The sequence below is a fragment of the Herpailurus yagouaroundi genome, unplaced genomic scaffold (assembly GCF_014898765.1).
Source record: "Herpailurus yagouaroundi ecotype Mexico unplaced genomic scaffold, PumYag 192, whole genome shotgun sequence".
NCBI lineage: Eukaryota > Metazoa > Chordata > Mammalia > Carnivora > Felidae > Herpailurus > Herpailurus yagouaroundi.
The window spans coordinates 2,402,214-2,417,593 of NW_024412423.1; the positions used below are offsets into that span (position 1 = coordinate 2,402,214).

Here is a 15,380-nt window from a genome sequence, read left to right on the forward strand (position 1 = left end):
TCAGTCGTTACATCCAAGTTTAAGTGCTGGTTCCCCAGAGATGTTGTCTTTGACTTCCCATGGCCTCCTCCTGCCCTTTCCTGAATTTGATTAAATGTTTTCCTTTACCTCTTTAGTTCTCTGTATCCTTCACAGCATTTATAAAAATTGTAACTAAGTAGTTAATTGTGTCATTATTCTGTTTTTCCCACCATGAAAAATCCACCAGGGCAGACACTTGTCTATCTTCTTTTTCTCCCAACTTGCTGCATAGTCCCTAGCACCTGGCAAGCACTTTGTTGAACAGATAAAAGATTCTAGAATGTAATGTAAAGGAAAAAAAGAGACTTCTGGACAATAACTCTTACTGTTATGTATAAGAACTGTGTGAGGAGACATCGCCAGTGTGGGCAATGGTAATCTTGATAGGAGGTCATGGAGCGTGTTTATTATATTAAAGTTCTAGCACCTAGGGCAAGGTTAGAGCCTGTCTTTCATAGAAAGACATGGTTCCCTCTACTGTTCATTTTAAGCAGAGACTCTACTAGTCGGTTTGGGGACTGTGTTTCCCATGATTTCTTTAAAAAACAAAATCACCATAAATTTCAGCATTTCAACATTATTTGCTGTTCTTATTTGCAGGAACTTTGTTTACATACTAAGCTGTTAGCCCCAGTTAATTGTCCTATTGCCGATTTCCTAATGAAAGCTCCTGAACCTCCACCTGCTTTAATTGTAAGAAATGCTGTACACATGCTTAAGGTTCGTGTCTTCATAGTTTTCACTTTACTGATTTTACTTGAAATTTAAAGTGGGAATATATCTTGCCTGATTTTTGTACTTAAAAAGATTATCTGAAAGAAGCATGTATTTTGAATAATACTCTCATGGTAATTACAGTAAAACAGTTGATGTAGATCTTTTTTATATAAAATATATGAAGCAAATGATGTTTTCTATAAGATGTGGCAAAAGAAAATTTACATTTTTATTTCTTTATGATTTTTAAGTATGCGGTTCGATTAAACATCATGAAACATTTTGGTCCTGCTAGATTCTGTTTTGTGTGCTTTTATTTAGACAATAGATGCAATGGACGCGTGGGAAGATCTCACTGAGCTTGGGTATCATTTGGCTGACCTGCCCGTAGAACCACATCTTGGAAAAATGGTCCTGTGTGCTGTCGTGTTAAAGTGTCTGGACCCCATCCTTACAATTGCCTGCACCCTGGCCTATCGAGACCCTTTTGTACTGCCAACCCAGGCCTCTCAAAAGCGCGCAGCTATGCTCTGTAGGAAACGCTTCACTGCAGGAACTTTCAGTGACCACATGGCACTTCTCAGAGCATTCCAGGTACTGGTCGTTGTTGTCATTTCATTTCTGAACATGTTGCTGGTTGAACACACTTCTGGGGCAAGTGTAACAAATTAAAAAAGAGCTAGGATTCCATTAATTTGGTTTCCTTATAAAGTCACATTTTATAAATAGCTCAGAAACATACATTCCTGCTGTCCTTGTGTTAAAATTATCACTGTTTTTCTCTACCTTTTTTTCTTTTATTTTCTCAGTTTTCTCCCTGTAGGAATATGTGTATGTATATATTTATTTACTTATATGTATTTTTTAATATCCCAGTTCCTTTTTTTTTTTTTAATTTTTTTTCAACGTTTATTTATTTTTGGGACAGAGAGACAGAGCATGAACGGGGGAGGGGCAGAGAGAGAGGGAGACACAGAATCGGAAACAGGCTCCAGGCTCTGAGCCATCAGCCCAGAGCCTGACGCGGGGCTCGAACTCATGGACCGCGAGATCGTGACCTGGCTGAAGTCGGACGCTTAACCGACTGCTCCACCCAGGTGCCCCGATATCCAAGTTCCTTTTAATCATATCTTGGGCAGGAAATGCTCTCAAATTTTGGTTGAGAAGCAATGTATATTATGGGGTGCCTGGTTGACTTAGTCGATTGAGTGTCTGACTCTTGATTTTGGCTCAGGTCATGATCTCATGATTCGTGCGTTTGAGCCTACGTTGGGCTCCACACTGTGTGGAGCCTGCTTGGGATTCTCTCTCTGCCTCTCCCCCTCTCTCACAATAAATAAGTAAACTTAAAAAAAAAAAGAGATAATGTATATTATCCAAAGTATGTAGAACAAACCGAGGAAGAAACTTATCTTGAATTTAGTATCTCTGTGTTGATTTTTTTTTTTTTTAGAGTATGTCTTTTTCTTGTGTGCTCAAGACACGATGCTAAGAACTTAATTTTATAAAATAAAATCTAAATATCATTTAAAACTTTTTAAGATAACAGTAGTGAGAAATTGATGAACATGATAAATAAGAAAGAAAAGATAAGGAAAATAGGATTCTGAGGAAAGGAAATGATATCTAATTTAGAATTTCAGGTATGTGGAGAAGAATATGTTATTTCTTGAAAAGGCATCCTTAAATTCTCTTGAATGTGGGCTATGACTATACATTTTTTAAAAATTTAATTTTGTTGGGACGCCTGGGTGGCTCATTTGGTTAAGTGCCAACTTCGGCTCAGGGTTGATCTCACTGTTCGTGAGTTTGAGCCCTGCATCAGGCTCTGTGCTAACAGCTCAAAGCCTGGAGCCTGCTTCAGATCCTGTGTCTCCCTATCTGTCTGCCCCTCCCCTGCCCATGCCCTGTCTCTCTCTCTCTCTGTCAAAAATAAAATAAACATAAAAAAAAATTTCATTTTGTTTATGCAGAAGTGACTCTTTTCCAGGCATAGTTGATTTTTTCACTATATACAGTTTAAAGAAAACACTGGCAAGCTATTTTGTGAGCATTATTGAACAATGGATAATGCAATGCTATTGAGTCTATTAGATACCACGTCTTACAGTAGATTAGTTGAGTAGATAATAATTAGAGGGAGATTTGGAGTAGAATTCCTATGTATTTTTTGCTTTTCTCCCAGCTCCTTCAAGAGCAGAAAGGATAAATTACTGCTTTGGTCTTTCAGTTATATTCCAAAGCAAGAAAAGTCATTTTCAAAGAGAAGTTTTCCTATACTGCATATAGATGGTTTCTAGAAATCCCACTTCCCATTCAAAGATAGATTAAGAGGTTGATATAGAGCTTATTTTTGGAGGACTGGAGTGGCAGAATCCTTAAATATAAGTGGTGTTTATAATGGCTTAGTTAAAAACCTCCCACACTTCAGTGGAAGAAAATTAGCAAACACATATGAAAAGTTAAATATGTTTACACAGCTGGTCATTTAAGTTAAAGGATACGTAGTTTTCATTGGGATTTTATAAACTCAGTGACTTTCGTAGCATTTGAGTATAAATTAATGATAAATTTCATCTGATCATAAAGTCTTAGATTTTATTTTTTATATTTGATTTTAAAATTTTATTTTTTTATTTTTAAATTAAAAAAAATTTTTTAATGTCTATTTATTATTGAGAGACTGAGTGAGAGACACAGAGCGTGAGGGGTAGAGACACAGGGGAGGGGTAGAGAGAGGGGGAGACATAGAATCCGAGGCAGGCTCCAGGCTCTGAGCTGTCAGCACAGAGCCCGACACGGGGCTCGAACTCACAAACTGCGAGATCATGACCTGAGCTGAAGTCAGTCGCTCAACTGACTGAGCCACCCAGGCGCCCCCTAATTTTAAAATTTTAATAAAAAAAATTGAGACGTCATTGACATATTAGTTTTAGGTGTAAAACACATTGATACTGTAATTGTATGCATTGCAGAATGATCTCCACAGTAAGTCTAGTTAACATCTATCATTGCATATAGTTACAAATTTTTTTCTGTTTGTGATGATAACTTTTAAGATATACTCTCTGGTATGTTAACTAGATTTATTGTGGTGATAATTTCACATTAATATATGGATATTGGATCACTATTTTGTATACCGGAAATGAGTATAATGTTAAATGTCAGGGATACCTCAATAAAAAAAAGTGGACAAAAAAAATCTCTCATCAACTTTCAAATATACAATACAGTGTTATTAACTATAGTTACCATGCTGTACTACAGTTACCTTCCCAGGACTTAATTTATTTTGTAACTGGAAGTTTGTATCTTTTGACTCCTTTCATCCATTTTACTTCCTCTCCTCCCTCACCTCTGGCAACTACCAATCTGTTCTCTGTATCTTTGAGTTTTGTTTGTTTGTTTATTTATAAATGTTTATTTAATTTTGAGAGAGAGAGAGAGAGAGAGAGAGCACAAGGCAGGGAGAGGCAGAGAGAGAGGGAGACACAGAATCTGAAGCAGGCTTCAGGCTCCAAGCTGTCAGCACAGAGCCTGATGTGGGGCTCGAACCCACGAACTGTGAAATCACAACCTGAACTGAAGACGGACGCATAACTGACCTGAGTCACCCAGGCGCCCTGAGTTTTGTTTTTTTAAATGAAGTCCTAGATTTTATCAAATAATTAGAAGGAGAATTGACCTTGAGTGGTTAATGTAGTGGTTTTCAGTTACTTTGCTGCCTAACTAAGGAGTTTGGTAAATGTGTCTCATTATATAATTATGTTTTTGTAGGCATGGCAGAAAGCACGAAGTGATGGGTGGGAGCGAGCCTTTTGCGAAAAGAATTTTCTTTCGCAAGCTACCATGGAAATAATCATTGGTATGAGAACTCAGTTGCTTGGTCAACTTAGAGCATCAGGTAATGTTTTCCCCAGAGAACCTATTTAGACCACTGAGAGTACCCTACCTATACCTCGTAGTATTTGTAGTGTTAACTGATGCCATTTTACATTATTTTTATGATTTTTTCACATTGTTGTAGATCTTGTATTTATGAACTGTGTTGTAGACTCCTATGTGATCTCAGAGTTTGTTGATTTAAAAAATGATATTGTGGAGGCCTGTAGCTGAGAAATCTATGAACACCTTTTGATACTGTAGGCAGTGAGCAATTTGTAGTCTATTTGTTGGCAAAGATCATTGTAGATAATGTAGCTCAGTTTTATCACTATTAATAAACGATCATTATGTCTGTGAAATAGAAGTTAAAAAATGTAAGTAGGTTGATCTGAATGCTGGTCTTCATGTTTGTGGAACATAAAACAACTAGTAATCACTTGAAGGTACTTAATTTTTTTTTTTTTAAAAAGAGAATGTCAGTATTGCTATGTCAATTTAGAATTGTATCTTTAAATTTCCTTTTGAGTAGCATGGTACATTGAAAAAATAGCCAAAGACTACCAGAGCCAGGATTCGTAGATTAGCTAAAGTGTTAAAATAATATAAGGAGCGAGCCAAAGGATTTCGAGTTGTTGTAAATATCGGGAAATGTGAAGGGCTTTGGAAATTCAAGCAAGAATATATTTACTTCACTCCAGAATTTGTCTGTCATAACCACAGTGTTATTAATACCAGGTAGAAGAGTGGTTTAGATGTTCAGCTGTGACTTTAGTACATTTCTTTTTTTAAATTTTAGTACATTTCTCATAGAAGCTTATGAAGAACTTTGTAGCAAGAGTGTGTATTTTTTAAAAAATTTTCAGCTGTGACTTTAGTACATTTCTTTTTTTAAATTTTAGTACATTTCTGATCGCAGCTTATGAAGAACTTTATAGCAAGAGTGTGTATTTTTTTAAAGAGTCCCACATCCCTAGTGAACAAACCTAAACTTTATTAGAATATTTAATCTGTATCTTAAACTTACCAGAGGAGATTTTATTAATTGCTCTGGAATTTGAATATCCCTAAACTTACATGGGCTATACAATTTTTGTAAAAAATGCATACGTTTAAAAGTATATTTTGCACAATAGAAAAAGTTGGTGTGGTTTTTTTTCCTCCTTCTAGGTTTTGTTAGAGCACGAGGCGGTGGTGATATTCGAGATGTTAACACAAATTCCGAGAACTGGGCTGTCGTTAAAGCTGCATTGGTGGCAGGCATGTATCCTAATGTAGTCCATGTGGACAGAGAGAATGTACTACTGACAGGGCCAAAGGAGAAAAAAGTTCGGTTTCATCCCACTTCAGTTCTCAGTCAGCCTCAGTATAAAAAGGTAAAACATTTTTAATGCTCTTAGGCCTTGAAGTCAAACTGATCTAATTTACATAGTTGAAGATCAACCAAAAATGCTCCAAATACCAGCCTGCTTTAAGAAATTAGTTACCTATGTCTAATTCAACATTGGAACAAATTTTTGATGGAATCTTAGAGTTGGAAGAGGTAGTGTGTTAGGTAATGAGGACTACTAGCTGTATGAACAAGGACGTGCTTTAGTTTTTGCTTGAGTATTAATACACCTCATCTGTTTCATTGAGGGACTTTTTACATTTTAAAAGTATTGCCGGTAAACTAGGTGACATACAGTTAACAATTCTTCAATCCATTTTTCTAATAGATTCCTCCAGCCAATGGTCAGGCTGCAGCGATTCAGGCACTACCTACAGATTGGCTTATTTATGATGAAATGACCAGGGCCCATAGAATAGCTAATATTCGATGTTGTTCAGCAGTGACACCCGTCACTATATTGGTGTTCTGTGGACCAGCTAGATTGGCAAGTAACGCTCTTCAAGAACCTTCATCATTTCGAGGTAAATGGATTATGAAGGAAATGAAAATCTATCTGCAATGAAATTTTTTTCACTGGACCAAATAAATTTTGAAATTACCAAAATTTATGTAGTAGTAGCTCCCTTTTGATATGGTAAGACTAATTAGAAACTACTGAAGTATACCTCAGTTCTTAAAATTGATTTTTCTAAAGGTAACTTGGTATTGATTTGTGCATTTTTGATTAATCTTGATAGGTTTACTTTTCTCTCCCACTTGAAGTTAAATAACAGTTTAACATAAATAAAGGTAATTGTTTAAGGAAATAATATTAATAGTGACCCATGATCTCATTTCCCTTATGCAAACACTTTTTAATATTATTTAAAAATTATGTTTAATATTTTTACATATTTCTTAAGCTATTTTACATTGTTATTTTCATTATGCAGAATATAAGTTTTAAAAAATCTTTTATATTAATGGCTGCAAAATATACTATCACTTAAAAGTGGCATAATGCATTTAAAATGTTCTGGCGGGAGCGGGGGACCTCTGGGTGGCTCAGTTGGTTAAGCATCTTACTTTGGCTCAGGTCATGATCTCGTGATTTGGTGAGTTGGAGCCCCACATCAGGCTCGCTGCTCTCAGCCTGTCAGTGCAGAGCCCCCTTCAGATCCTCTGTCCTCCTCTCTCTGCCCCTCCCCTACTTGCGCTCTCTCACTCTCTCTCTCTCAAAAATAAATAAACATAGGGGGGCCTGGATGGCGCAGGTGGTTAAGCATACGACTTCAGCTGAGGTCTTGCGGTCCGTGAGTTCGAACCCCGTATCAGGCTCTGTGCTGACAGCTCAGAGCCTGGAGCCTGCTTCAGATTCTGCGTCTCCCTCTCTCTCTGCCCCTACCCTACTCACACTCTGTCTCTGTCTCTCTCTCTCAAAAATAAACATTAAAAAAAAAAACATTAAAAACAATTCATGAAAGAACTAGCTCTTCGTTTCAGTGATCTTTTCTATTGTGTTTTAGTCTCTTATTTCATTTATTTTTGCTCTGATCTGCATCATTTCTTTCTTTCCACTAACTTTGGGCTTTGTTCTTTTTCTAGTTCCTTTAGGTACAAGGTTAGATTGAGATGTTTGCTGCTTCTTGACTTAGGCGCCTATATTTCCATAAACTTGCCTCTTTGAACCGCTTTTGCTGCATCCTGTAGATTTTAGAGCATTGTGTTTCTGTTTTCATTTGTCTTCAGGTATTTTTTTTCCTTTCTTTTTTGATTTCTTCATTGGCCCATTGTTTGTTTGGTAGCCTTTTGCTTAGGCTTTATGTGTTTGTGTTTTTTCCAGTTTATTCTTATAATTGATTTCTAGTTTTGTACCATTGTGGTCAGAAAGGATGTTTGATATAAGTCTTCCTAAAAATATTGAAACTTGGTTTGTGGCCTAACAAGCGACCTATCCTGGAAAATGTTTCATGTACTTGAAAAGAATGTGTGGGGTGCCTGGGTGGCGCAGTCAGCTGCGCGTCTGACTTCAGCCAGGTCACGATCTCGCGGTCCGTGGGTTCGAGCCCCGCATCGGGCTCTGTGCTGACTGCTCAGAGCCTGGAGCCTGTTTCCGATTCTGTGTCTCCCTCTCTCTCTGCCCTTCCCCCGTTCATGCTCTGTCTCTCTCTGTCCCAAAAATAAATAAACGTTTAAAAAAAAAATTAAAAAAAAAAAAAGAAAAGAATGTGTGTTCTGCTGTGTCTGGATGGAATATTCTGAATATATCTGTTAAGTCCACCTAGTCTAATGTGTTGAGACCAGTGTTTCCTTATTGGTTTTCTGCCTGGATGATTTGCTATTGCTGGAAGTAGATGCTGTGTTCCGCTACCATTATCGTGTGTGACTGTTAATTTCTCCTTTTACATCTTGTAATACTTGCTTTCTATGTTTCGATGCTTTTGTGTTGGCTGCTTAGATATTTACAATTGTTATATTCTCTTATTTGATTAATCCCTTTATAAGGCTCTTCTTTGTGTCTTCTTCAAATCTTTGTCTTGAAGTCTGTTTTGCCTGATACGATTATTGGTATTTTAGCTTTCTTTTCAGTTTCTATTTGCATGGAATATCTTTTTCCATCCCTTCACTTTGAGGCCTTCTCTTTCTTTAGGTCTGAAGTGAGTCACTTACAGGCAGCATATTAGATGGATCTTGTTTTTTATCCATTCGGCCACCCTCTGTCTTTGGAGCATTTAGTCCTTTTACATTTAAAGTAATTATCGATAGGTATGTTAGTTGTTAATCATTTTCTGGTTGTTTTTGTAGTTCTTCTCTGTTCCTTTTATCTTTTATTCCCTTCCCTTGTGATTTGATGACTTTCTTTAGTGTTATATTTGGATTCCGTTCTGTTTATTTTTTATGTATCTATGATAGGTTTTTTGTTGTGGCTACCATGAGGTTCATCTATAACAACCTGTGTATACAGCAGTGCATTTTAAATTGGTGGTTAAGTTTGAACACATTCTAAAAGCAATATATTTTTATTCCCTCACCTTACATTTTATTTTTTGACACTGTATTTTATATCTTTTTATTTTGTACATCTTCTAAGTAATTAGGGTAGGTAGGTTTTACTATTCTTCTCTTTAACCTTCATACTAGCTTTATAAGTTGTTGACCTACTACCTTTACTGTATGTTTGCTTTCAGCAGTGAGATTGTTTTCTTTCATAATTCTTTTACTTTTAATCACAGCCTTTCCTTTTCTGCTTAAATAAATCCCTATAACATTTCTTGTAAGGCCAGTTTAGTGGTTATTAACTCCTTAAGCTTTTGTTTGTCTGGGCAACTTTGTCTTTCCTTCAGTTCTGAAAGATAATTTTGCTGGGTAGAGTATTCTTGATTGTAAGTTTCTTCTTTTCAGTACTTTGACTATATCATGCCCATTCCTCTGGTCTCCAAAGTTTCTGCTGAAAAATCAGCTGGATAACCTGACGGAGTTTCCATTGTATGTAACTCATTGTTTTTTTTTCTCTTGCTGACTTTAAGGTATTCTTTTCTCTTTATCTTTACTTTTTGGGCTTTTAATTATATGTTTGGTGGACCTCTTTGGGTTTATCTTGTTTGGAGCTCTTTGTGCTTCCTGGACCTGAATGTTGTTTCCTTCTCCAGTTTAGGGAAGTTTTCATCTGTTGTTTCTTCAAATAAAGTTTCTGCACTTCCCCACTGTCTTTTCTGAGACTCATATAATGCAAATGTTAGTATGCTTGACACTCTCCTTGAGGTCCCTTTAATCTATCCTAATTTTTAGAAATTCTTTTCAGTTTTTGCTGTTCAGCTTGGGTGATTTCTACTACCCTGCCTTCCAGATCACTGATCCGTTCTGCATCATCTAACTTGATGTTGATTCCCTTTAATTTATTTTTCATTTCAGTTATTATATTTTTCAGCTTTCCTTTCATATGTACCATTTATTAAATAATCTTTATCTTCTTTTTGAAAGCTTGCATATTGTTGTATATTACATTTGCCATCTTTATTTTTTTTAAAATATTTATTTAAGTAATCACTACATCCAGTGTGGGGCTCGAACTCATAACCCTGAGACCAAGAGTTACCTATCTTTTAAGTGAGACAGCCAAGTGCCCCTGGCATCTTTATCATTATTACATCTTACATTTGGCATTTTTAAACTTTCTATATATTTTGTTCCTTTAAATTTTTGCCTTTATGTTGTGCCATCTTGTTTAGTAATTTTGTTTTTCAGTAAGTTCTTATGTCTGGTAGCAAAGGATCTCCCTGTAACTCTGCCTTTCTGTTATAAGCTATTTTTTATAATCTTTCCTATTTTTAATAATGAATATTCAATAGTCATCTTCTTGTAATCTTTTCTGTAACCAATAGTTCTTTTGTGATTTTAATTAAGAGTTTGCTTCTAGGAATATAGTATATTCTTCTATTCACATTTTATTAAATTTAGCAATATCTTTTCTTTGGTAAGTTTTACAAAGGTTGGGTATATTCTTACGATGATTCTTAAGATTTTGTTGTTGTTCTTGAGTTACTACAGTGAATGGGTTCTCTTTGTGTCATTTTCCTGCTGATCTTCTAGTAAGGAATACTATGTAACAGGGGAGTATATTTAAAATTTATTTTTTAATGTTTATTTATTTTTGAGAGACAAAGTGAGAGAGGGGGAGGGGCAGAGAGAGGGAGACACAGAATTTGAAGCAGGCTTCAGGCTCTGGGCTGTCAGCACAGAGCCCCAACATGGGGCTTGAACTGTGAGATCATGACCTGAGCCGAAGTTGGACACTTAACTGACTGAGTCACCCGGGTGCCCCCAGGAGAGTATATTGTATTTGCTCTTGCTTTACTAAGCTCTTACTAATCCTTCTGACTTTCTATTAACTTAGAGTACCTTTAAGTGGTCATTTTTAATTTGTTATAAAAATTTATTCCTTTTATTTCTTTTTCATGACTTGGGAAAACCATGTTAATGGCCTGCTTTTTCTTGTTGCAATTTAAAGGTTTAAATTCTAAAGTGATATTGACGATGACAGTAATTTTTGTTTTAATGAAAGTACTTGTATTAAAATAAGGTAGAAGGGGCACCTGGGTGGCTCAGTTGGTTGAGTGTCTGACTCTTGGTTTCGGTTCAGGTCAGGATCTCAGGGTTATGGGATCGAGCCCCGTGTCAGGCTCTGTGTTGAGCATGGAGTCTGCTAAGATTCTCTGTCTCTTCCTCTGACCCTCTCCCCAACTTGTGCGTGCTCTCCCTCTCTCTCTTTCTCTCTCTCTCAAATAAAAATAAATAAATAAAAAAGAATTCTTTTGAAATTAAAATTTTTAAAAATACTTATGTATTTTGAGAGGGAGCGCATATGAGTAGGGGAGGGGAGAGAGAGGGAAAGGATAGGGAGAGAGAGAATCCCAAGCAGGCTCTGTCCTCTCAGCGCAGAGCCTGACACGGGGTTGATCTCATGAACTGAGAGGTGATGACTTGAGCCAAAATCAAGAGTCGGATGCTTCACTGACTGAGCCATCCAGTTGCTCCAGAATTGTTCTTTTTTTGAAGTTTTATTTTTTTTTTAACTTTTTTTATTAAAAAAAATTTTTTTTTTTAACGTTTATTTATTTTTGAGACAGAGAGAGACAGAGCATGAACGGGGGAGGGTCAGAGAAAGAGGGAGACACAGAATCCGAAACAGGCTCCAGGCTCTGAGCGGTCAACACAGAGCCCGACGCGGGGCTCAAACTCATGGACCGCAAGATCGTGACCTGAGCTGAAGTCGGACGCTTAGCCAGTTGAGCCACCCAGGCGCCCCTCTTTTTTTGAAGTTTTAAAACACATTTTGAAATTTATTAAATAGCTTGTGGGCATTTGTTCATATCAAAATTTATTTAGCCTGCTGTTGTACTGTATATATTTTCTTATGGGACTATCATATTTATCATAAGAATAAAACTTCCTTGGACTAAGGAGGACTTACTGCATTGCTCATATTTTGCTAGCATTTTATTTAAAATTGCTCATTAGTGAGGTATGTGTGTTGGGAATATTCAGAAATGTTTGTTTATTTATTTATATCAGGTTTTAGGATTAGTTCAGACTTGTCTCATGCAAGGAATTGGCCATTGTTTGTTTTCTTCAAAGTTTGAGAGACTTGATGAACTGGATTTCTGTGTTTGGTGTTCTTTCAGGACAGCTTTGGTTTTTTCCTGAAATAGTCTGGGCTTTCCTACCTCTTGTTCTTTGTTTTGGTAATTTCTTTTTTTTTTTTCAGTTTGTTTCGTACAAAAGAATAGATTTCTTTGAATGTTTCAAATTTATTATTTTTTATGGATACTGGATCTTCTTAGATTAAAACAGTTTGTATTAATTTTTATAATCTTATTCTCAGATCTGATTTTGTATATGGATTTGAGCTTCCTTTTCCCTTTATTAAACTTACCAGAGGGTTGCCTCATCTTTTCAAGGAACTGGATTATAGTTTTGACTACTGCCATTTTGTTTTATCTAATATATCAGTTTTTTTCCCTCACTGTTTTCTTCATTTTTTTTTTTCCTTTGGGGTTTATACTGTTTTTCTAAGATGTAGTTATGGGCGTGGTTTCTCCTTTTCTTCTTTTAAATTGAAACCTATGAATTTACATGAGCATTTCTTGTTTTCTTCCCTTTTTAAATTATATTCTTAGTTTTCATCTTTATTCAGTTATTATTTAAAGATTTTGTTTTGATTTTTTTTAAAGTTTATTTATTTATTTTGAGAAGGAGGGAGGGAGGGAGAGAGAGAGAGAGAGAGGTAGAGAGAGAATCCCAAACAGGCTCTGCACTCTCAGTGCAGAACTCGAACTCATGAACCATGAAATCATGACCTGAGCTGAAATCATGAGTTGGATGCTTAACAGACTGAGCCACCCATGTGCTCTTTGTTTTGATTTTCAAGTTATAGTCTTTTTTATTTTGTTGCATTTTGATTAGAGATTATAGAGATTATGCCTTGCTTCGCCCCCCCCCCCCTTTTTTTGTAAGTATTGAGACTTAATTTGTGAACTGCTAGCTTTGAAGAGCTCCACACCCAAACTCTTAGTATGGAGCATTTGTGTAAATACACAGTGTCTGTGTTTACTTACTTCTTTTGCTATATGGTGGTAAGAGTGAAATTTTTTCCTTTCAATATGTGTTTGAACAGCGGATGGTGTTCCTAATGACAGTAGTGATAGTGAAATGGAGGACAGAATCACTGCTAATTTGGCAGCTTTGAAACTTGATGAGTGGCTCAATTTCAAACTAGAGCCTGAGGTAAGTTGCTTTTCAGTAGTGTGGTAAGTTTCTTTCATTCTGGTAGTACGAATTGACATACAGCATGATGAAAATTATATCTTTACTATTGAGCCCTTAGTACTTGAGAATATAGTTTGTTTTTCAGTTTTCACAGGGCCCTCATGCATTCTCTGACATACCCCATGGGGTTTATTTTAATAGAGGATTTGAAAAGCCTTGGTGTGGCAGAATCTGAAGCAGGCTCCAGGCTCTGAGCTGTCAGCACAGAGCCCGACACGGGGCTCAAACTCACAAACTGTGAGATCATGACCTGAGCTGAAGTCCGATGCTTAACCGACTGAGCCACCCAGATGCCCCAGAAATGCACATTTTTGGTCAATAATATTACTGGGGGAAGAAAAGGAGGAGAATGTGTATTAAGTGGTGAAATCCACTAAATCAATATTCTGTTACACCAGACAGTTTAAAGACAAGGGAAATGTTGTAATATAATTTCAGATTATATTTCATTTGGCTAAATTAGAGTTTAAAGTTGCTTTGTCATGTTGAAAGTTTGCTGCAATAATTTTTCACATAAACATTTAGACTTGAACTCTGAGACTAGATACAGCATGATTATTTTGCTTTTAAAATCTGTTAAATAGCTAAAATTAACAATTTGAAAACTACAACAAAGAAAAAGTTGAAGCAGTGTGATTGTTACATCATTGAATCACTTCTAATTGTCAACTGTTAGTATTAAAAGATCATTCTGTATCCTTTTTTGGGGGGATGTGGTCGGCTGAGCTGTCAGTAATCGACAGCTGGCTAGGTTTAACTTTTTTACTGTCTGTTCATTCATCACTTCAGCCGACAGTTGTCTCACTTCCCTTTTCACCAGCCATTCCCTTCACTGAAACTGTACTTGCCAAGGTCAGCATGTGCCCCACATTGTCCAAGCCAGCCTGCCGTCCTTGAATTCATTCTTTCTCTCCTGTTGGGCACTATTTATTGTCCATACCCTTCCTTTCATAATTCTGCCCTTCCTCATTTTTCCTCCTCACCCCTGTCCCAACGTCTTTGTCACAAGTTAACCGTGACATGAATCTTTCCTGATTCTTCTTTCTTCAAAGGTCATTCCTTCTTAGGTTCTTTCACTGACTCTTCTCTATGTGTCTGTGCCTTAAATGTTAGATATTCTCTACTACTCCAGGCCTTTCTCTGGTCTTTTTATGTCTCTGTACAATCTCCAGGGACCTTACCTCTCTGTGTAGATTCAGTAACCACTTATGCAATGATGACTCCCAAGTCTGTCTATATTTTTAGCTTAGGCCTTTCTGTGAACCTTTCTGTGAATCTAGCTGCCTTCTGGGCATCATCATCTGGATGTTCTGTAGGCACTAAAGCACGAATGGAACTAAATGTATTTTTCTTCATTTACTGTGCTGTTACCATTTCCAGTTTTAATCACACTCTGCCACACATTGTTTACCGTCTCTTCCATCGGACTGTTTCATTTGATTTTGTGTCTCTAGTGCCTTCAATATGGTAAATAAGAATTTTTATCTCGTTCGGGCAACAAAAAGAATGAAATTAATAGTAAATTACATAAAATGTAATACCTTAGAATACATTAACTCCTTACAAGTTGCAGAGTGTTCTTTGGAAACAGTTGCAGTCTTTAACTAGTAAATGGGTGTCTTGCAAGTAGGGTATACATTTTGCTTGTACCTGTTTGAACTTTCATTACAGGCAGCCAGTTTATTGCTGCAGCTCAGACAGAAGTGGCACAGCTTATTTTTACGCCGAATGAGAGCTCCATCCAAACCTTGGTCTCAAGTTGATGAAGCTACCATAAGAGCAATTATAGCTGTTTTAAGCACTGAGGAACAGTGTGCAGGTTTACAGCAGCCGTCTGGGATAGGCCAGAGGCCAAGGCCTATGTCTTCAGAAGAACTTCCTTTGGCATCATCTTGGAGGTCCAATAATAGCAGGAAAACTTCCGCAGATACTGAATTTTCTGATGAGTCTGCTACTGCAGAAAGGTACATTTATACCATTTTATCAAAACGGGGACATTTTCTCCAGGAAAATGAGTTATTTCTCATAGAGTCGGATGTTTTAATAATATTTAAAAATT

At 36.6% G+C, this 15,380-nt stretch overlaps 1 protein-coding gene across 3 annotated transcripts in view; it reads left to right on the forward strand.

Moving 5' to 3' along the window:
• YTHDC2 (YTH N6-methyladenosine RNA binding protein C2) overlaps positions 1–15,380 on the forward strand; it is a 70,828-nt gene that overhangs the window by 40,992 nt on the left and 14,456 nt on the right. For all 3 annotated transcript variants that reach the window (XM_040444256.1, XM_040444255.1, XM_040444257.1), the window contains 7 exons: positions 622–741; positions 1,060–1,332; positions 4,519–4,645; positions 5,794–5,999; positions 6,342–6,537; positions 13,170–13,279; positions 14,993–15,285. In XM_040444256.1, coding sequence (XP_040300190.1) covers positions 622–741; positions 1,060–1,332; positions 4,519–4,645; positions 5,794–5,999; positions 6,342–6,537; positions 13,170–13,279; positions 14,993–15,285 — 1,325 coding nt within the window. The remainder of the gene's footprint in view (positions 1–621; positions 742–1,059; positions 1,333–4,518; positions 4,646–5,793; positions 6,000–6,341; positions 6,538–13,169; positions 13,280–14,992; positions 15,286–15,380) is intronic.